The 21,813-nt window shown below is 55.3% G+C and overlaps 9 protein-coding genes across 9 annotated transcripts; 5 read left to right on the forward strand and 4 right to left on the reverse strand.

The window, feature by feature from the left end:
- Positions 1-1,069: 1,069 nt before the first annotated feature.
- PG994_003269 (uncharacterized protein) lies at positions 1,070-1,933 on the reverse strand (the record flags this gene model as incomplete). The annotated part of the gene is made up of 1 exon (XM_066854678.1): positions 1,070-1,933. One exon carries the CDS (start codon positions 1,931-1,933, stop codon positions 1,070-1,072), a length of 864 nt encoding a protein of 287 aa, XP_066718956.1.
- Positions 1,934-3,865: 1,932 nt separating this feature from the next.
- Positions 3,866-5,530, forward strand: PG994_003270 (1-3-beta-glucanosyltransferase; the record flags this gene model as incomplete). The annotated part of the gene is made up of 1 exon (XM_066854679.1): positions 3,866-5,530. The coding sequence occupies one exon, from the start codon at positions 3,866-3,868 to the stop codon at positions 5,528-5,530; it is 1,665 nt and encodes a 554-aa protein (XP_066718957.1).
- A 518-nt stretch (positions 5,531-6,048) lies between these two features.
- Positions 6,049-6,571, forward strand: PG994_003271 (uncharacterized protein; the record flags this gene model as incomplete). The annotated part of the gene is made up of 2 exons (XM_066854680.1): positions 6,049-6,420; positions 6,479-6,571. 2 exons carry the CDS (start codon positions 6,049-6,051, stop codon positions 6,569-6,571), a joined length of 465 nt encoding a protein of 154 aa, XP_066718958.1.
- A 2,717-nt stretch (positions 6,572-9,288) lies between these two features.
- On the reverse strand, positions 9,289-10,658 carry PG994_003272 (Oxidoreductase AflY; the record flags this gene model as incomplete). The annotated part of the gene is given in 2 exon segments (XM_066854681.1): positions 9,289-10,042; positions 10,057-10,658. 2 exon segments carry the CDS (start codon positions 10,656-10,658, stop codon positions 9,289-9,291), a joined length of 1,356 nt encoding a protein of 451 aa, XP_066718959.1.
- Positions 10,659-11,437: 779 nt separating this feature from the next.
- On the forward strand, positions 11,438-13,214 carry PG994_003273 (cytochrome P450; the record flags this gene model as incomplete). Its single annotated transcript, XM_066854682.1, is given in 4 exon segments — positions 11,438-11,723; positions 11,796-12,607; positions 12,619-12,953; positions 13,040-13,214. 4 exon segments carry the CDS (start codon positions 11,438-11,440, stop codon positions 13,212-13,214), a joined length of 1,608 nt encoding a protein of 535 aa, XP_066718960.1.
- Positions 13,215-14,347: 1,133 nt separating this feature from the next.
- PG994_003274 (uncharacterized protein) lies at positions 14,348-16,190 on the forward strand (the record flags this gene model as incomplete). The annotated part of the gene is given in 3 exon segments (XM_066854683.1): positions 14,348-14,585; positions 14,666-15,455; positions 15,467-16,190. 3 exon segments carry the CDS (start codon positions 14,348-14,350, stop codon positions 16,188-16,190), a joined length of 1,752 nt encoding a protein of 583 aa, XP_066718961.1.
- A 984-nt stretch (positions 16,191-17,174) lies between these two features.
- On the reverse strand, positions 17,175-18,834 carry PG994_003275 (uncharacterized protein; the record flags this gene model as incomplete). The annotated part of the gene is made up of 2 exons (XM_066854684.1): positions 17,175-18,548; positions 18,622-18,834. 2 exons carry the CDS (start codon positions 18,832-18,834, stop codon positions 17,175-17,177), a joined length of 1,587 nt encoding a protein of 528 aa, XP_066718962.1.
- Positions 18,835-19,276: 442 nt separating this feature from the next.
- On the reverse strand, positions 19,277-19,697 carry PG994_003276 (uncharacterized protein; the record flags this gene model as incomplete). Its single annotated transcript, XM_066854685.1, has 2 exons — positions 19,277-19,420; positions 19,485-19,697. The coding sequence occupies 2 exons, from the start codon at positions 19,695-19,697 to the stop codon at positions 19,277-19,279; spliced, it is 357 nt and encodes a 118-aa protein (XP_066718963.1).
- A 684-nt stretch (positions 19,698-20,381) lies between these two features.
- On the forward strand, positions 20,382-21,371 carry PG994_003277 (Retinol dehydrogenase 13; the record flags this gene model as incomplete). The annotated part of the gene is made up of 1 exon (XM_066854686.1): positions 20,382-21,371. The coding sequence occupies one exon, from the start codon at positions 20,382-20,384 to the stop codon at positions 21,369-21,371; it is 990 nt and encodes a 329-aa protein (XP_066718964.1).
- Positions 21,372-21,813: the final 442 nt, after the last annotated feature.

Below are 21,813 nucleotides of genomic sequence, written 5' to 3' on the forward strand. Positions count from 1 at the left end.
CTGCTTTTTGTTGTTGTGTTGAAGGAGAGAATGAGGATGTGGGAGAAGGACAGCAGAAATCTTGCCTAGAGCTCATCAATGATGCTACCTCTTACTGCTTCCTTCCCTAAGGGCGCTGGATTCTGTTGTACCTTCCACAACTGATGGCCCCGATTGACCGCTACGCGTCACTTGAAGATACCTAGAGACAAATTACAGTGGGACAGTCGGGATGAACGCAGTAATTGTAATTCTTCAGGCATGGCGCCATTTGACACTCTTCCGAAGTGCGGATTGCACCGAACCTGATGGTAGTGGAGGCGGCCACCACTGCAAGAATTGGAAACTCAATGTCTTGTAATGTGGTGATGCCAAAGTCCAGGCTCATGACAGGACCTACGACAGGCGGGATGTAATTTCTGGGACTATCAACTGCTATGGATCGGGGTTGGCACAGGTTTATACGTACTCCGTCAACCTGGTCCTGTCTATTGGATGGGTGCAAACCAATCGGGAAGTGCTACTTTCCCACGTTTGCGGGATATCAGTAACATAGCCCGGATGAACGAATTATGGCGACGATGAAATTCCATCAATCAGTGATACTCGTAGAATCAGTTATGAGTCCAGGCATCATGACACGCCGTCACGAGGTCCACATGGAACATTCCGCCTTTTTTGCAAAAGGAACACCACATCACCTATATGAAATTCATAAGAAGTGCCCAGCCCTTCTCCAACATCAAAGAGCAACATCACTGTATAAGCTTCACCTTTGCACAAGACAAGGTCTCGTGCCACTCATCTCCCGGTGTGAGAACACTACCAGCTTCTCTGTCTGAAGGCCTGGAAACATGGTTCTCTATGCTAGCCGAGAGGGCCAACGACCGAGGTGTGTTAGCGACCAAATTAAGGAGTGCTGCATTGATTCTTGAGTTATGAACGCGTGCAGTGACGACGACGATGATCTATATATTATAATATATTCACATGCAGTTGTTCTGGCTCTGCCTATCTATCCGGGGAAAAGAAAAGTCTTGGGTTCAAATATGAAACAGGCCCGGGATATTAGCCGTATGTTATGATCTTCTCAACGAACCTTGTTGTTAGCCGGAGGCAGGAGGTTATCCTTTCCCAGAACCAAAGTGGCCTTGATGCCCAGCCTCGCCAGCCGATCAGCCACCTGATTCGCCTCGCGCGGAACGAGCCAGAAGTGGATGCCCACGCCCTTCTTGTCGAAGTCGTCCATGCAGCCGGCCAGCAGTTGCCATATGGGCTTGTTCGCAACAGGTGTTCCGCTGCTCGTCTGCCAGCCGTTGGTCCGCCACCGGTGGAGGTGCTGCGTGATGGACTCGACGAAGTACGCCGAGTCCGACTTGATGACGACGTGGCGCGCCCGCCGGGGCTGCGCCGCCGTCGGGTCCCACTGGCCGCCCTCGGTTGCGAACCGCATCCCGCACGAGACGCCCACCCACGCGGCCGCGAGCTCGGCGCGATGGTTCGTGTGCGGGTACTCCGGGTGGTCGGGCAGGCGGAACGCGATGTTTCGCCATCGGGTGGCGTGGCCCTCGAGGTCCCCGAGGTAGACCCCACCGGAGGACCTGGTAGCCTGGTCGGTCCCGTTCCCCGGACAGGCCCCGTCGACGGCGATGATTACCGAGTCGGCAAAGACCTCGCCGTCGCTGCCGCAGGGGGCGTGGTAAAAGCCCCAAGGCCCCTGCACCTGGTGCGGATCCCGGGCTTGACTGCATGCCCTTGGGTACATGCGGCACCCCGACCAGAAGAACTGCGTGGCCGCCACGCTGACGGGGCGAAGCTCGTCGGCCACGTCATCGTCGTCGGCTCTTTTCCGCTTGTGGCCGCTCGCACCGGTGTTGGGGGAGTGAGGTGGTGGCGTGGGTGAGGCGCCGGCCGGGTCAGATAAGGCAAAACATAACCCTGTAGTATGGAACATGGCTACATTTGGACAAGGAAGAGCCGTTCAGGAAAGTGGTGGAGGTAATACTTGAGGAGGGAGAAAATTCCCACCATGCCGAGTCTAGGCCATTGGCGGTATCCATTTTCGGAAAGTTGGAGTCAGCTGTCCGCCAACTGGCAAAGCCCGTAGTGCTGTGCGAGTGTGGACGCTTGCTGGTCTCAAGAAGGGGATGAATTGAACAACCCACTGAGATGCATAGGTATGTTCGGGTCAGCAAGCAACGCAATACAAACCAATGAGGGAGTCATCCCATTGAAACCTTTTGTGAAGAACTACTGCTGCTCGCTGGCATGTTGATTGTTACGGTGGTTGGTGTTGATGATGTTGATCAATGTGCGATGCGTTGTGCCGCAGGAAATGCGGACCTCTACTGTGTATGAGACAGCTAGGGAATGCCGAGGAAGCATTACCCCGGCCAGAAACGCAGCTGTTGGCACACGATGAACTGTGCAGCTGTGCTACAGCAAAATGAAGCGGCAGTTGAACGTCCTTTTAAGGTTGGGATGTTTCAATGTTGATGAAGTCGTAGTAACATTTCTCCAACTTGCCTGGCCGATGGTCTTGGCAATTATGTCATGAAGGAAGGATTGCCGGGATTGCTGGGGCTGCCAGCTGCTCGCTCTCGGATCTTTCTGGGTTCTAATAATATCGTGGAACCATGCGTAAGTTATGCTCAATGCTGGACTCAGGATTGGCGAGCGCCCCGCAGCCGGGCCAGGAAAAGCAGCCGAGCAGCCACAGACAGGCGCAGGCTGACAGGGATTGCACACACACAAACCCCGTTGATCGTAAGGTTTCTGGTTTCAAGTTTCAACAGACGAGACCAAATTGTTGCGACTGTGACACGAAAAGCGCTCACGAATTCCCCTGACGATCTCACCAAGTGGCCGACATTGAGCATTCCTGAGGGTAATTGGTAATTTCCGTCGTAAAAGACGCAGAGTCAAAACGAGTCAAGTCGCCAGGGACCATTCGCGATGCTATTTGTTGACTATCTCCGACTACCTGGGACTTTGTAGGGGTCGGATAAATCGGGAACGCCAAGCCCCTGTCTTTGAGGCAGTGTTGGTATGATTGGGAGGATGATTCATTTTGTTTGGACTGGCCAGACTAACCTTAGTTCATTCTGACAACGGATGACATGAAGTGATGCGGACAGCGGGCAGCGCGGACTGGCGGGCTCGTGTTTGTCGTTGGTGCAGTGCTGCAGCCTGCGACACTTATGATTTATCCCAGCAGAAAACACCCCCTGTAGCAATCCTTCAGCGGCGGATATTTACCTAGGTCTGCCGCCAGGAGCCGTCCGAGCCGTCTTTGTCCTGTCTTGCTTTCTTGATGTACTTCTAATGTCCCGCATCCCGTGCCGCTTAACCTTGTTGACAACATCGTCCATCAATCAACTGTCGCTGGCTTTTTGTCGTCTTTAAGGCCAATTGAACTAGTTAGGGTCCCCCGAAAGACAAAGCTTGTTTTCTCGTAGTGAGAGGATCACGGCCCGCCCACTGGCGCCCAGCAGTGATTTCAGCCGAATTGTTACGCGTAATAGCCAGCTAAGCAGGGAAGAGGCCCCCAGAGCCAGCCCACTAGAACGGTGGACGGTCTTGGCCCCCCACCAGCCACCTGCTCGGGCCCAGAGCTGCACCTTCCTCTTATTTCCCCTGCCTTTTCAGCCCTTTAGTCGCTGTCAAGTCTGTCTTCTAATTTCCCCCATCTTCATTTATCTACTTGCCAAGCCCGTTGGAACTGCCTTGGCCATCGTCACCAAGCTTTCTCCAGACTCATTCGTTCACTGCAGTCAATTAGTTCCAGAATTGCTTTTTATTGCCAAGTCCATCATTGAGAAACACCCTTCTACACCCCCCTCGTTACTCCGCGGGTTGCATCGTGCTACACCCAAACTTACCTACCATGCATTCGTTTGCGCAGACCCTCTCGTTGGGCGCTGCTGCCCTTTCGCTCCTCGCGACGGGCGCTTCCGCCCAGAGCTGGAAGACGATTCCTCCCATCGAGATCTACGGCCAGCATTTCTTCTACAGCAACAATGGTAGCCAATATTACATGAAGGGTGTGGCCTACCAGCAGGACTACACCGGCGGCGGCCCTACCGGTGCCAACAAGCGAGACGACTCCACCGTTACCTACGTCGACCCGCTCGCCGACATTGACTCCTGCAAGCGCGACGTGCCCTACATGAAGCAGATCTTCACCAATGTCATTCGCGTCTACGCCATTGACCCGACCAAGAACCACGATGACTGCATGGAGTTGCTGGCCTCCAACGACATTTACGTTGTGGCCGACATGGCCTCTCCAGACCAGTCCATCAACAGCGACGATCCCACTTGGAATGCGGGGCTCTACCAGCGATACACTGGTGTCATTGATGCCCTCGCCAAGTACAACAACGTCATTGGCTTCTTTGCTGGCAACGAAGTCGTCGAGAAGGCCAACCAAACCGAGGCGGCCGCCTTTGTCAAGGCTGCTGTTCGTGACACCAAGGGATACATCAAAGCCCGCGGTTACCGCTCCGGCCTCGGTGTCGGCTACGCTACAGCCGATGTGCCAGTGAGAGACCAGCTTGCCGAGTACTTCGCCTGCGAGCCTGATAACACCGGCAACGCCACCTCGATTGATTTCTGGGGCTACAACGTCTACTCCTGGTGTGGCCACAGCTCTTTCCAGAAGTCCTCCTACGACGAGCGTGTCAAGTTCTTCAAGGACTACCCCGTCCCCGTCTTCTTTGCCGAGTATGGCTGCATCGAGGGTATTGACGGTGGCCCTACTCACCGTCCCTTCGAGGAGGTGGCTGCCCTCTACGGCGACCAAATGACCGATGTCTTCTCCGGTGGTATCGTGTACGAGTGGTTCATGGCCGCCAGAAACTACGGTCTCGTTAAAATCGACGGCAACAATGTCTCGCCCTACCCCGACTTTACCTCGTTGCAGTCGCAACTCAAGACTGTCAGCCCTACCATTACTGCCCGCAGTGCCTACACTCCCAGCAACAAGGCACCCTCATGCCCTCCCACTGGCGCAAGCTGGATGCCCAAGGCCTCGCCCCTCCCGCCGGCCGTGAACCCCAAGTTCTGCGACTGCGAGATGAACAACTTTGGATGCACCATCAAATCGGATGACGCGACCAAGTACGGCGACATCTTCGGCTACATCTGCGGCGCAGACGAGAGCCTCTGCGCCGGTATCGCTCACAACGCCTCCACTGGTACGTACGGTGCGCTCGGTGGCTGCTCGCCTAAGGTGCAACTGGCCTGGGTCGCCAACGCGTACTACGAGAAGAACGGCAAGAGCTCCAGCGCCTGCGACTTCAAGGGCGTGGCCGCCACCCAGGCCCCCAGTGCCGACGACAGCTGCTCCGCCCTGATCCAAGCTGCCGGTACTGCCGGCACCGGAGCTGTGCCCAGCCCGACGGACGCGCAAGGCGGCTCGGCCGCGACGTCGTCCAAGAACGCGTCGCCGGGTGCCATGGGCCCTGACTACTTCAACTTCGGTAAGGTCCTGCTTGGGGCCTACGCTGTTGCTGCTGTGGTTTCGGCCGTGGGCATGTTCGTTCTGTAAAAGGACTACTAAGAAACAAATACAAACTACCCGAGTTGGATGTACAGATGATTTGTATTGGTATGAGCAGGAGTTGCATTGAGTTGTTTAATGATTTCACGGCGTTTTTACACAAGACGGCATGAGATGATGTTGTTGGATGTTGACACGGGCACTTTGCGGATCAGATCAGAATGAGGCAAGATAATAGCATTAGTGAAAACAACCATATTTCCGACCAGTACTCTATTATCATGTAAATCTTTGATGCGAGGTCTTCAGTGTGGTATAGGCAACCCATGCTCTTGTTTGACAAACTACTTAGTGAATGCCTGGGCTCCGCTGAGTTTTCCCCAGCTGTTAAGACTCACATCTTTTAGCCCCTGGACCCCTGTCAAGCCAAACAAACCACCCACCACCCAGAGCCGACCTGCCGCATCGACTCTGGACTCATCTATCTTATTTCGGCGCGGCCCACAGCCTGATTCCGACATCCCCTTATTCCCACGTTGCATCCTATCTCGTTCACCCCAATCACCATGAGCGTCCAGAGGTATCTCGAATCAATGGCAACGGAAGTCCCAGAAGCCCCGGCACTTGACGCAGACAGCGAATCGTCGATCACGGCGAGAACGATATCCTCCTCAACCAACACCCTATTCCCGATCGACTGTCAGAAGAATGGCATACTAGATCCTCTTGGGTCGCAGCCTCCTACCAACCTGGACCACCTATGCGAGCAGCTTAGTAGGCAACTCTCGACTTCGCCAATACCAACAGAAGCCGAATACAGGGACTTCAAGTCCCGGATTCAGCGTGATCCTAATGAGGCGACTGTAATGCTGGAAATGATGCCGCTGTTCAAGACTTACCCGAACCCGGACAATGTCTTGGAGGAAGACTATAGGGCGGTAAGCGAGTGACTTTGAGGGTCTTCTTTTCTGGATGGCTAACACCGTCTGTCGGCAGGTCATCGACCAGGCTTTCACAGGTCTACCTAAGGACCAAGGCTTCAATGATGGCCTCTCGCCATCTCAACCGGACTACGTACAAGGCAAGTGACCGCCGGCACCGCTTCGATCAAGATTCTAACAGCACTTGAGGTTACGGACTGCTGGAATTCAGCAATTGCGCAGCGGCCTACGATTTTACGCTTTACGAGGGTAATCGACACTCCCTAGTATTACCTCATACCGCCGGCGAACGGACGGGGCTAGGCAAAGATATGGAACTCGCACGGCTGCAGAGCGGATATGATGGTGCTGCCCTTGTTTTTGAACGGAACAGGGCTCTCAAGCGACTGGGTAAGCGTTGTTCGGAGTTCATCCCCCCTTATCCCAATTTTCTTTACTCTTCATTCCTTGATTCAGTGTTCATTCCATTTCATGTCAGTGTATAGGTATTCCCCTTATCCTAATACTTATTCCCCCTTATCCTAGTGTTTAGTCCATTATTCCAGTGTCTATTCCACCTTATTCCAGTTTTTCCCCTTTTCGCTAGTGTCTATTCCTCCTTGGCTTAGTGTGTATTTCTCCTTATTCCAGTGTCCCAGGAGACACACAGTCTACTTCTGAGAATAATAATACTTACGCCGAGAGTGGATAGGTCCTGACCAGTCCGACCCCCCCTGGTCATGCTGGGATTACCATATTCACCGCTGATGGCGATAACTTGTACTTCTTTGTCCACTACGCAAGTCATTCTAACAACAAATCTTTGGAGTACCACCAATATCCCATCGCTTCCGTGAATCTCCTAAGATCGTACGAGGACTTCCGGGAGGGGTGGCGGATGATTCGAAACAACCAACACGATGCCAAGCAACGGTCAGCCAAGATGCGAGATGGCTTGGTAAAAGCCGGAAACAATGAAGTAGAAGCCTATGTTCAAGCCGGTGGCAACAGCATTGGAACAAGCGACGAGTTTAGTGACAAAGAGTTTCAGGCCCGGCCACCCGAGCCCACTAGTCTGCCAAGACGTTCGTTGGAACCACTGCCTGGGGAGGGGGGGTGAGCTGGCTGATCTACCGGATGAATCGACCTCAAAGAGAGTGAAGCGATGAATACATTCGTTGGACAAAAGATAATCGTGCAGCAAAGCCAGGCGCAGACAAACGTTTGTTCACAGAAGGTGGAGGCACAAGCACGACCGCACAGAACAAAGACTACCCTTTCACCACTATACAAGCAAGGGCTGCCGGCAACAAACCATCCTCCTCATTCGACGAGGAGCCGTCGGACGACAGGGTAGACGTTGGCCCCAGTCCAGAATCTGACACAGACAGACCAATCAGGACAATGTAGACGACAGAGTGGCCGTGGAGGTCTTCCACAAGAAGCACTCAGCGATGCCGAAAGCGAGCAACAAATCAATTGGATGTTTGCGGCCATGAATAGGCCACCCAGCAGCTAAGAAAGAGAAGAAAAAAAAGTAAAGCCGAGGGACACGTGAAGAGGAATATACGAGGGATATGACGACGGTTTGATGATGATTATGATGATACTAGCGATGGTTTTCTTTGGACATGATCTATTATGTCGGTCACTACAGAGATGTCTCAATTTTGGATGAGAAATATCATAAACATCATACCTACTATGCACTGCCAACAGTTGCAATGCACCGTCCTCACGCCACACCTGTTATTAGGTATGTACCTGAAAATTCTCAGTGTATTCGCCTTGCCAGTCACTGGCAGTGTGCAGTGTGATCAATCCGGCTCACCAGCATCTGGGCCTGTCTATAATGGTCCCCAAAACCACAGAAACAAACCAGAAAGGTTGGCATGGCTCTATTAAAGGGTCATATTCGGTAGGCATTAGCCTGGCGCTACTGGTCTGAGATTTCCAATACGAGAGTTGAAGTAGTAAGTCTAAACCCCGGACATAACCAGCGGTAATTACCAGAAACGTAACTTTATCATCCTAAGAACTCGTACTCCTGCAACCCAAGCCTAGAGCGCTGCCCGAACAACTCACAACAGTTAAACGTGGCGCAGCAACGATCCTTCTTCTTCTGCTGGTATTTCCTTGCCTTCTCCTCCTCCGATAGGCCATTTTTCACGGGGCATCTATTGCTGGACATATTTGGGACTGGATCCGCCGCCATCTTTGGTTCTGGGTGGTACGCCTCGTTCGGTTTGGGTTGCTGGGGGCGACGAAGATAATAAATAACATCATCTTGTATATCTAGCATCGAGAACGTACTTGTGCAGGCATCTTCGCAGGATTGGTACGTAGGTGGGCTGTAACAATGCGACACGGTAAGATTATCTTTCGGATTCATGATCGGACAGTTCCACGGCCTTTCCTTGGTCTTCTGCGGTATATGAATTAGGGGGAGAACACCAAACAGAACGGATCGTCATGACGTCAATAAACCTTTTCGTTGCATCCATCTCTGCTTACGGCTTGGCAGTGAGATTGGGCGTCATCGCCTCCTTTCCCGGGTGGATATATGACCGCGGAGTAATACTGTAATTGGTGCATCGGACGTATTGACGGGCATGAGAAAAAGAAGAAATTTGATTCGCCCAAGCGGAAATTATTGCAACCATCTCGATCGCATAGATAATGGCGGGCAATCTAAGGGTTTTCGAGTACATACAGTGAAAAGCAGCCATGCTGGTCATAAAACCATGCTAACTTGAGCGCAGTATAACATGCATGTAGATATTTTCTATTTGCAAAAGAGAAGGGGCTAAAGCTGCCTATGAAGCACAACTAATACAGTCGATAAGGATCGCACCCACAAACTGACCCAAGGTTCAACATACGGTATTAGTTCGCCAGATCAGGCCTCTTCCATGGCTGCTCGAACCCGGTGAAAGGGACCCATTTCAGATCCGTCGGCAAGTCCTTGGTGGTGTCTTGGCACATCCTCGCGAGCCTCAGCCACATGTCGCCCTTCATGAGGAAATAGGCCGCCCACTCGCCGTCCTCCTCGTACTTCCTGCACACGTCCTCGCCGTTCTTCAGCGCCCGGATGAACTTGGCCGCGTGTCCATCGTCGTGCTCCTGGTTCACGGCCCGGAAAAGCTCCGGCCAGCCCATCCCGTCGCTGCTCCCGGGCCCTCCCACGTAGTCTGAGACGGCGGCTTCATCCAGGGGCGCCGAGCCTGCGACAGCGTACCAGGCCAAGTCCAGGCGCGCCTTCCACTCGACGAGGCGGGCGCGGTCCGCGAGCGCGATCCAGTCCTGCCGGATCAGCACCATGAAGAAGATGCTGCTGGTGACGGCGTGCATGTAGAAGAAGTCGATCTTGCGCCGGCGGCCCTCGCGCTGCGCTGCGCCCGCGAAGAACGCCGCCACGTTAACCATTTCGGCCGTGCGCCGCTCCAGCTCGCGCTCCCCCTCCTCCGCGCTGCCGTTGGTCCGGATGCGGAACTGCGCAGCCAGGGTCGACATCTCCTCGCCCGCGCGGCCGACGACGCCGTCGCGCATCTTGTTGCCGAAGTCGGACCAGCGGGGCGCGGTGCGGATCGCGTCGGAGCGCCGGACCTCGTGCACCAGCTCGATCAGGGCTTGGGCCTGCCTCGGGTCGGGTACGCGATCCCTGCCTCGGCCTCGGCCGACGCGAACAGCGTCCGGATATGGCTGTCGTCGTGCGCCGCGGCCTGGGCCAGCGCCTCGGCCACGATCGACGGCTGCTCGAACTCGACGCCCAGGCCGAGGTGGATGATGGGATGGTACGCGCCCTCGTACATGCGGGCCAGTATGGCGTCGGCCACGGGCGTGCGCGCGAAGACGTAGGCCTGGATCACGGCCCGCCAGCCGCGGGCGGCGACCTCGCGCTTGAAGAACTCGAGGAAGGTGTGGTATTGTGTAATTTTGCCCAGGGCGCCGTAGAAGACGTCAGGGTTGGAGAGCTTCTCCAAGAGGTCGCCGTCGATCTCCGGCATAGGCCGCTGTATCGGCGTGCCGTCGTTGTAGCGGTCTTGCAGCTCCTGGGGGCTAGCGCCTAGGGCGAGGCAGGTGAGCAGACTGTGGGCGATGTGGTTGTGGCCTGCGGTGTCGCGGAAGAACATGTGGTACTCTTCATGGTTCTTCTGCAGCAGGCGGTTGCATTCTTCCAGAGACTCTGGTGTGATGTTGGGCACCCCGACCATGCCGACATGGTCGGGTGATAGCGTGATGGGGAACGAGTTCATTGTGGACGATTTACTGGCGATGGGGAAGGATAATGGGTCAAGTTCTACACTCGTTGGATTGGACTTCCTACAGCTGATGGAATACGAGAAACCTTTGAAAACGGTGGAAATTATATTGTAGTAGTATGGCATACCTCTCGGGTCAGATCGGAGCCCGAAGCAGCAGGAGAGATGACAATAATATGTTGCGTGTAGTATAACCGGCTCAAAGTCGTAGGGTTCCTCGGGTCTTCTTAAATCGAACGATCATCGTGCCATCGCTTACTCGAATCCAGAGCATGTCCGCGTTGATCCCTCCGATGACCCCTTCGCCGCAATACCGGAGACGGTGATCGGCGCTGGGAGATGGCGATTCCGAAGCAACGATTTAAAACTCACAAGGTCACAAGCTCACAAGCAGCAGGACGAAGACGAAGACAACGAGAAAATAGGCCCTATTCTACCTAATTAGCAACCTAATCCTAATTTTATCGTCGCGCAAATTCCGTATCTTAAAGCCGGTGTCGATGCCACCGGGGAAGTCTTCGCAGCAGCTTATAGAAGTCGGTGTCCGATTAAAGTGGAGCGTGTCAGGGGCTCGGCGTCTGACTCCTAACCCCTTTTAGATTGGCCCGACATGCGAGAGAAACGACTGCGTAGATGCAATGGTTCGCGCGCCGAGGAGTGAACAATAAAAGGAACACCCAGGATCACCCTGCAAAGTATTTATTTGATAACTGAAATAGTAGATTCCAGTTGTGCCGTTTTAGTTTGCCTGTCCGAAGTTAATCGAATTAGTCATGGATGCAATGGGCAATGCCTCCAATGCCGGCGGCTCCCGCAGCCCCATGGTGGCTACACTAGAAAGAAGCAAACAGGCATTCGGGAAAGTTACATGGCAGCACCTTGTCGCTGCTGCTGCTGTCTACTTCCTGACTCTCGCTTTTTACCGGCTCTACCTCCACCCCTTGTCGAATTATCCGGGACCCAAGCTGGCAGCTGTAACAAGATGGTACGAGGCCTATTACGATCTTGTGCTCGGGGGACAATATACTTTCCGAATTGCCGAAATGCATAAACAGTATGGTGAGTCTACTTGGCGCCTACAACTATCAAGATATATCCGGGAACCGTTTGACTAAAAGAACTGGCATACAGGACCTATCATTCGTATCAGTCCGTATGAACTGCATGTCAGCGACCCTGCCTTCTTCGAGAAGCTGTTCCGCCAAGACGGCCGCTGGGACAAATATGCCTGGAGTTACGATGCCTTCGGCGCCCCGCTGACGGCCGTCGCCACCTCGGCGCACGACCTCCACCGGCGGCGCCGCGCACCCGTCAACAGCTTCTTCTCCAAGCAGAACGTAGCCAAGCGGATCGAGACGGTCAAGCGCCAGGTAGACAAGTTCTGCCAGCGGCTGGACGGCTTCGCGGGCTCGGGCGACCGTCTGAACCTGAACATCGCGCTCGCCGCCTTCGCGCGCGACGCCGCGTCCGACTTCATGCTCGGCAAGTGCTACGGCAACCTCGACCAGCCCGACTTCAACGCCGGCATGACCAAGGCCATCGGCGGCCTGACGCAGCTGTGGATGGTCACCAAGCACTTCCGCTGGGTCGGCGCGTCCCTGATGATGCTCCCTATCCCAATAGCGAAGAAGCTCGGCGGAGAGGGCAACCGGACCCTGTTCTCTTATCTTGATGCCACCCTGCACGACACGGCGAGCCTGATGGCCCAGGCCAAGGCGGAGAACCCGGACCCCGAGGCGCCGCACACCCTCGTCCACGCCATCGTGCAGTCCAACCTGCCCGAGCCCGAGCTGCGGCACCGGCGCGTGGCCGAGGAGGTCGCCAGCATCACGGGCGCCGGCTTCGAGTCGACGGCCGCGGTAATGCGCGTCACCCTGTACCACATCTACAGCAACCCGGAGATTCTGGGCCGCCTGCGCCGCGAGCTGCGGTCCGCGGGTACGGTAGCAGCAAGGGCTCGTCCTACCCGGCCGACCTGGACTGGATGCGGCTGCAGCAGCTGCCGTACCTGACGGGCGTGCTGCACGAGGGCCTGCGCCTCAGCCCGGGGCTGGCCTCGCGCATGGCCCGCGTCGCGCCCGATCGCGACCTGGTCTACGCGGACCGCTGGCGCATCCCGGCCGGCACCCCCGTCGGCATGACCACGATCCTCATGCACTACGACGCGCAGCTCTACCCGGAGCCGAAGCGCTTCTTTCCCGACCGCTGGATCGACGTCGAGAAGCGCAAGAAGGCGGAGAAGACGTACGCGCCATTTTCCAGGGGCACCCGGGGCTGTCTTGGGATGCAGTAAGTGATGCTCTACTTCCTCTACGATTTTATGTTTTTGCCCCTTTCACGTGCTACTCAGCAGCTAACGATGAATTGAAATCTAGTCTCGCGTGGTCGGAACTTTACATGGTCATCGCCAGTGTTATTCTTCTATTTGACTTGAAGCTCGATGGGGCAGGCCCGAAGGACTGGGAGCCGGCCGTGGATCAGTTTACCATTGGAACGAAGGATCAGAGCGGTATCAAGACCTGGGTTACGCGATACGAGGAAGAGGCTTGATGCAAAAGTTGTGGCCACATTACCGCTATGTCGCATCGCATACCATGATGTTGATTGTTAGGCTTGATCCTCATCTCTACGTAGTGCATTAAGTAGTCTGTCTTTTGCCGACCATCATAACCTGATGTAGACATCTCACATAGTTTCGAATATCAACCGTTCAGAGTCTCCAACAATGAACACTACTTAATGAAGAGCGTATATAAGATTACATGATACAGCGCCTTTGTCGAAGACTATCGTTCGACTCTGGTTCATTCCCAGTGAGCGGTAGATTGATATCCAGGGAACAAGTACTTTAAACTATTTCTCATCTCAGTCGTCATAGACAATCTCCCACAAATGTTGTATCACCTTGGCTTTCTGAGAAATTTCAGTGGGAATGTCGACTCCAACTCATGTTGGCGCTACAAAACGAAGGAGATGGGCTCCAGAGTCAAGGCTTGTTGTTATTAGCCTCTTTACCATTCAGCTCCGTTGGCCTAGACCCGGTTACTAAGCCCATTCTGTGCATCGGGAATTATGTAGAATTTATCGGATGTTTGGGTGTTCCGATCGGACTAATGCACTTACTGCAGGACTCACTGTAGGCTCTCAGCTTCCCCTGAGAGAGTCGGGGAGTCCTACATGGGGCGTAAGCAGGATCTTACCGCATATCAGCCCCAACGTTCAGCTCACGGAGCTCGGCTGACTTCCCAATGCGTAAGCAACATCATGCCACATGTCGTACAAAAGTGGCTAGTACCAAAAGTACCACGAACACGGTTGGGAGAAACCGACTCCAAAAATAGGATTCAGCACGCGATGGAAGGATCTGAGAGGGATCCCAACCCCTGCGACGTCGGACAAAGAGGCAACAATGCCCTTTCCGTTGCCTGGGGAAGTCAACACGAGACCATAGGAGAGGGCTGAATATGCCTTCTTCGTGGAAATTGTACTCGGAGAAAGTCCTGTTAGGCAACCAGGTCATCGACAGGTGTTGGTATCTATTGAAGCAGGATTGCCGACCGGCACTTCGCTGCTGCTGAGAGGGTTCTGCCTTGCCTAGAACTTGTATATATGCAGATGAGTACTGTCGCTCTGGGTTATCACTGACATTCAACAAGTTCCTCATCGGTGTTGCGTCTTTCACCATGGTCCGCCACGCATTTGCCTCCGGGATTTGCCTGTCTCTCGGCCTGATTAGCACTTTCGCTTCTGGCGCACCACTGGAGTCGAATGAGTCTGATTTTAATAATGTGGTCGACTATGTCATCGTCGGTGCAGGCCCAGCCGGTCTTGTGCTGGCCGAGGAACTGACTCGCCAGAGCAGAGCTCGTGTTGTGCTTCTGGAAGCTGGGGCATCTGGAGACACCAACCCGTCTGTTCAGAGTATGTTGCTCCTCCCTTCACACTGGCTGGCCGTAACGACTGGTGGCGGGACGTCAGCTAACATTGCATTCTCCCAACAGCACCGGGCATCTTCTTTGAAGCTACGTACCAATACAATTGGCCGTACTACTCGGCCCCAGACCCAAACCTGGGCGGCATAGCTCCCAATCTCGTGCAAGGCAGAATGGTCGGCGGCGGGACAGGCATCAATGCAATGCTCTACTCCCGAGGGTCCGCATCCGTCTTCGATGAGTGGGCCAGAGTGTCCGGAAACCAAGGCCTGGCTTGGAACTCGATCTACGAGGCGTTCAAGGCCACCACCCACTGGACGGACGAGGCCAGAATCCACTATTCCCAGCCCATCAACACATCGGCGTTTGGCAAGGGGCCCCTGGAAATCTCCCGCCAACGAGAACTGTTCCCGATCGACACGCCTTTCCTCAGCACGTTCGCCGACAAGTTCAAGCTCCCCGAGATCGACCTCGTCTCCGGCGGCGGCATCGGCGTCAGCCAGGCCGTCGAGTCCATCATAGCCTCCAACCACACTCGGTCCTACGCACACAACAGCTTTGGATACGAAGCCGCCGGCCGGTCGAACTACCGGCTGATCACGAACGCCTGGGTGTCCAAGATCGGCTTCCACGGCACCACGGCCGACAGCGTCACCTACAACGACACCACCACCGACACGATGCGCACGCTCCACGCCAAAGAGATCATCATCGCCGCGGGCGCCATCAAGGCGCCCCAGCTTCTGCTCCTGTCCGGCGTCGGCCCCACCGACGCCCTGAGGGCCCTCGGCATCCCCATGGTCAAGGATATCGCCGCCGTGGGCCAGAGCCTCATCGACCACCACATGGCCATCATGGAGTTCGAGGCAGCCCGGGGGAGCCCTCGGGCTACCAGTACGACTACAACGCGACGTTCCGGTCCGAGGCCACGGCCGCGTACGCGCGCGACGGCTCCGGCTGGCTGGGCACGCAGGGCGGCGACCCCTTCGCCGCCACGCGCCTGCCCGACTCCGTGCTGTCCGCCTCGTCGTCCTACCTCCGCAACCTGCCCCGCGACCGCGCCCACGTCGCCTGGGGATACTCCAATCAGGCCATGCTGGTCGACAACAGCCAGGGCGTGCCCAACGTCAGCACGGTAAGCGGGTACGCCGCGCTCGTGCAGCCCGAGTCGCGCGGCAGCGTGTCGCTCAGCTCGGCCGACTACCGCGCCGCGCCCCTGATCCGGTCCAACTACTGGGGCACGCCCGCGGAGCGGGCCGCGATCCTCTGGGCGTACCGGCAGCTGCGCGAGACGTTCAAGGCGCCCGCCATGGCGCGTCTCGCGCCGCGCGAGCTCTTTCCCGGCGCCAACGCGACCAGCGACGCGGACTTGTGGAGCGCTATCCAGCGCTCCTCGTCCAGCTGGCACCACCCGGTCGGCACCACGGCGCTGGGGACCGTGCTCGACGCGAACTGGCGGGTCAAGGGGCTCAAGGGCCTGCGCGTCGTGGGATCGAGCGCGGCGCCGCAGATCCCGACGTGCCCAATCCAGGCGGCCATTTACGCGCTTGCGTACGTGGCGGCTGCGGATATCAAGCGCGCTGATCGGATTTGAGACAATAGCAGTTTCGCGGACTGTGTCTTATTCCGTGGAGCAAGTAAAGTTAGATCAGAGTTGGCGTGCTGAAGGGGACATTCCGCAGATATCAGATACGGTGGCTTCAGAATATAATTAGGAGGGATGTAGACATCGTATGGTTACTTTTTTCTTCTCATTCGTTACCCTTGATATAGCATCGACATCTACGAATAACCCATTTTCCCGCTGCTGCCTTTTCTGTATACATCGTTTGTGAAGATGCACGATCTGTTGCAAATGGTTGCAACCGCAAGAGTACAATACTTGCAGGGGAGTAGGATATTTGCCCTAGTCATAGCTTTGTAAAATTGTTAACCGGTCGATGCCGGCCGGCTTCGCTTGCTGAGCTGAGTGATTTGGTAGGATCGCGAAAAGAGGGAGAGAAAACAATATGTATCGATTTAGCATCTCTTGGTTTCGATCCAAGGACCTCCGGGTTATGAGCCCGGCGCGCTTCCCCTGCGCCAAGATGCTCTCAAAATCCTCTCTTTCCAGGTATGCAAGTAAAGTCATTATTACTTGCCATATTCGCTTGTAAGCTTATTGATGAGCTAATTAGGAAGGATGGCGCCTTCATGTAGTTGCATAGTGGCCCCATGAGGGAAGGAAGTCAAGGGTCTTTGGACAATTGCGAAGCAAGAAAGATGGAGCTACTAGTAAGTAAGATACGCCACAGAGAGTTATTGGCTTCCATACTTGATCATTAATACGTAATCTTCTATTATAGGAAACTCAAACATGACCTCTTACTAGAATACTGTGATGGGGTATGTGAAGTCGAATGTGATGTATTGCATAAACATTGACATACTTGTGGGCTAATATGAATCAGGAGATAAACAGGTAAAAGGACAATGCCGTGTTCCCGTAATTCCGAACCAAAGTCCAAGGGAAACCAGTAACTTATCAAATCAACTCCATCATCATTGTCAAACTGTCTTCCCGGCTGTCTTAACTCATCTACTCGTCTCGTCGCAGTGTTCCACGCCTCCCTACTGTCGGCCGAACCCCACCGGACACGGGAACCTTCTCGAAGACGTCAGATCCTCGGACCGCCAGGTACGAGTTGATCCCGAGCTCGCCGCTGCGGCTGAAGACAATGCTGATGAACGACTGCAGGCCCCGCGTCTGTTCTAGAACACTGCTGCTGCCGTTGCTGCTGGCGCCACCACCCGGTGCCAGCCTCTCCAGCGTCTCGAGGTAGCGGTCCCCGAACGCGCCGCGGCCGCGGGCCTGCATCCAGTCGACCAGCCCCCGCGCCGAGCGCAGGTCGTTGTGCCCGTAGCTGCGCAGCGGAATGTTGAGCTTGATCTCGGGGAGCGGCCGGCCGTCGGAGACGTCGAAGAAGTAGACGAACCCGGGGTTGTGTGGGGGCGGGGTCGGAGGACTGCTATCTTTCTTCTTGCCGTCCACGCCATTGCCATTCGTGCTAGTGTGGCCATTCACAACGGGCGCCGACGCCGTGGCCGCCGACAGCGACTCCTTGAAATACGTCTGCTCCGTCTCGGCCTCGTCGGAGAAGTCCTCCGGTAGCCCCAAGACAGCGCGGATGAGCTCGCGTAGGGCCCGCAGCTGGCTATCAACAACCTCCCCCGTGATACGGCCACCTAATGTCATGATGTCTCGTACCGACGCGAAGCTGGTGCGGGGCGTGTTCATGTACAGCTTCATGCGGGACTTTTCAGGCTGTACGCAGTCCACGGCCAGGCTGAACGGGTTCAGCGGCGCGCCCTCCGGGTGCGAGGCAATGAAGTGGAGTAGGGCCCCAAGCGAGCCTTCTCCGTGACCACCGTTGCTGCTGCTGCAGCTGCTGTCGTTTTTGCTACCCGCGACGGCGACGGCAACGGCGACGTCTTGGGTCAAGAGGGGCTTGATCGCCGATACCCAGTCCTCGAGCGGCATGAACCCTGTCTGGCCCAGCTTGCGGCCCTGGAAATAGGTCTTGATGGCCGGGCCGGCCGCGCCAAAGTCGATACCGAACCCCGTGCTGGTGCTGAGGTCGGCGCCCGCCCGGCCCTCGGCGGCCAGCTTCGCAACATCGTGATCAAAAAGCATGGCGAAGAAGTGGTTCGACCACTGCAGGTTCATGGACGGGATCGCCTGGTCCAGGCGATGCAGCAGCTCCCGCGTGGCCTGCTGGTTGAGCGGGTCGAGCCCGGTCCCCGTGTAGGGGCCGATGGGCTCCATGGCGTAGCGGATCTCGGGCCGGTCACCGGCGCGGCTCGAGTTCCACTTCCACGAGTACTCCATCGGCGTGCCATCCGCCTGTAGCAGCGACTTCCATTTGCCCGGAATCACGCCATTGGCACCCGGAGCGGGGCCCATGTAGGGAATCTGTACGTTCGCTCAAGTCTTAGCGTCGCCAAAACTAAAGGTGTGCGGTAAAGGGCTTGGTGTAATTACGTACCGCCCAGTTGTAATGGAACATGAGCGCCTCATATTGCCTCTCGATCGGATATCCGGCCGCATCGAGCAACACGGCGAGATGACGTCCTGTCAACTGCCACCAGAAGTTGTACTCAGGGTTGCGGGGGAGGAGATATTGCGAGATCTTCGTCCAAGCTTCAGGATAGGACTTCACAGACCCATTGGATCCCGAGGTCTGATTATCCGCTGCCATGATGTGGAAATGGTAATGTTCAAGCGTAGTGAGACTAGGAATGATGCATGTTACTCCCCCACACGTCTCGATCTGGCGAAAATAGGTTATATATATCAGTAACACAATATGCTGATAACTTACGTCGGGAACTCGAGACTACTCAGAGGCCATTCTCAGCTCTTGATGACCCCGACAGGGATGCATCCGGGCTGGCACTTACCGTTTGGCGCTACGGGTCATTGCAGCTATATGCTTATGTGAGCCTGCCGGACCCCGACCTAACGGCACCTCGGATGACAGCATAGCACAAAAAAGGGCAAAGGCCGACCTGCGCGGACATTTTGTTCCTTGCGTGAAATTACAGGATTCCTTGATCTACACAAGTTCAACAGAAGTCACCGAGTATATACGCAAAGATTAAAGAGCAAAAAGTATGTCAATGACCGATCTCCTCTGCAATCTATCTCCCTGGATAAAACTCTTTCCTGACACTGGCCCACTCATTCTCGGGCATACGGTTGAACATCTCGACTTCGGGGGCCTTCATCAGAATCGGCTGAAGTGCTGCGTAGTAAGACTCGTAATAGTCCTTTTTGACTTGAACCTGAAGCCGGTTAGGTGTCAGCACCCCTCCCTTGCCTGATAAAAGAAGAGTGACAGACACTTACGTTCATCATGTAATCCGCGGTGGTGTTCCAATTCTCCACCAACTTGAACACGCCCGGGGCCTTGTCGTCCCGGTAGACCTCGAGGAAGGTATTCAGAGGCTCGAGTTTGGTCTTTTCGTAGATAACTTTCAAAGCGCTCAGGAAATCTTCCGTTTTGGAAGGATCAACGGTGATTTTGACGTGCACCGAGACGGAGGATTTGTTGTCTTTCATTTTGCAGGTTGAATGTGATAGCGGCGGATTCAGTTCAGGGGGAAACGACCAATGCCACCTTGATACGGATAATGAAAAGGTGATCTTGAACATTTGAAAACGGGATCATCCAACGAATTAGAGACATCTATATATCAATTCCAGTTGGCACGCCGGTTGTTTGAGTGATTCAACTGATGTTGATTTCGCAAACGGAAGGTACTTATGCATCTAGAAGATCTTTATGCAATATCGGGGATGTTTATGCTCTAGTGCTCAGCTCGCAGGTACCTTGCTCGGGATGACGTCGTGGCACACCCGGCTTCAGCCCGCGTCTGCTGCTGGCATGACATGTGCCCTGTTCAGGGCGTGGAACAAAGGGACGGCAACTTACTTATGCCCGATCTGACCGACGGAGATTCCTGTTCTCCCAAAATTGCCTTGCATTGCATTGGCATACAAAACCCGAGCTATTGGTCTGCCGTAACCAGGCCCCGGCCGCTAGGCATACTGTGCCAACCGACCCTTTTGCCCGTCCACGACAAAGAGCATTTCAATATTATTTATTTGCCATTAGAAGCATCCAAATCCAACTTTCGCCCACAGTTGACCTTAAATTGAATCTGACTTTGTCCCTGCGCAACTCATCAAGGCCGAACAGCTTGAGTTGACTTTCCACCACTAATTAACAAATCCATCATCATCATGGGTTTTCTGCGTAGCCAGCTCATAGAAACGCGCAAGCTGCCCTACCCAAGCACATCTTATGCTGGGCAAACTATCGTTATCACCGGTAGCAACACGGGTCTAGGCAAAGAGGCTGCACGTCACTATGCCCGCCTCGGCGCCTCCAGGCTGATCCTCGCCGTCCGCAATCTCCAGAAGGGCAATGCGGCGAGGAAAGACATCCAGACGACCGCGGCCAAGGGCACCGTGATCGACGTCTGGGAGCTGGACATGGCCCAGTACGCCAGCGTGCAGGCCTTCGCCGCCCGCGTCGCGGCGGAGCTGAGCCGGGTCGACATCTTCCACGCCAACGCGGGCGTGGTCTGCCCCAAATACTCGCGCACCGAGGGAAATGAGACGTCGGTGACGATCAACTACGTCTCGACCTTCCTGCTCGCGGCCCTCGTCCTGCCCAAGCTCAAGGCCACAGCGGCAGAGGTCGGCATCCGCCCGACGCTCGTTATCACGAACTCGGGCGCGCACGAGCACACCAAGTTCCCCCACATGGCCGCCAAGGACGGCGACGGCGGCATCCTGGCCGCCGTGAACGACGAGCACTTCGCCGGCGGCGCGCACTGGAAGGAGCAGTACCCGGTCTCGAAGCTGCTGGGCGTGTTCGCGGTGCGCAGCCTCGCAAAGGAGCATCCGGCCGCCGCGTATACGGTCACCGTCAACATGGTGAGCCCGGGGCTCTGCCACTCGGAGCTGTCGCGCGAGGCCGCGGGCGTGCAAAAGGTGGCGTTTGGCCTCATGAAGGCGGCGGTGGCGCGCACGACCGAGGAGGGCAGCCGGACGCTCGTCGACGCCGGCGTGCAGGGCGCCAAGTCGCACGGGCAGTACCTGGCCGACTGCCGCATCACGCAGCCGTCGGCTGTCGTGCTGGAGAACCCGGAAGTCCAGGATCGGTTGTGGGTGGAGCTGAAGGCGAAGCTGGAGGCGATCCAGCCTGGGGTGACAGAGAACTTTTAGGACTTGTCTAGATTTCTTTATTTTCTTGGAAGAATATAGCATGAGGGCGTCTTAGTTTCTGGGCGTAGTACTATCATACTTTTCTCGCTTAATTATACCCCAGACATAATTATCTCATAGCAATAACTGGCTATCTTGAAAATATCTTCATCTTTGTTATTGTCTAGAATACTACCATCTTTGGAACCATGAGATGAGCTAAGCGTCGGTAGCACCACTCTCTTTCTCAGATTCTAGAGCATGACTGCGATGAGTTTTGCCCATGAGACTCGTCGTAGATATCTATGGAAAGCAAGCTAATTATCGAGTGGGGAAACGCCAAGCTGGCAGCGGGAGTGCCCGCTAGCGACGCTTTATCTTTCAGTAAACATTACTTTAACTTGCATCAGTTTCGATCAATCTGCCTCGGAATGCCACGACCAGCATTTGCCTTAATGTGGCA

Source organism: Apiospora phragmitis (genome assembly GCF_038363925.1).
Source record: "Apiospora phragmitis strain CBS 135458 chromosome Unknown utg000004l:1.0-3135199.0:1.0-3139288.0, whole genome shotgun sequence".
Taxonomy (NCBI): domain Eukaryota; kingdom Fungi; phylum Ascomycota; class Sordariomycetes; order Amphisphaeriales; family Apiosporaceae; genus Apiospora; species Apiospora phragmitis.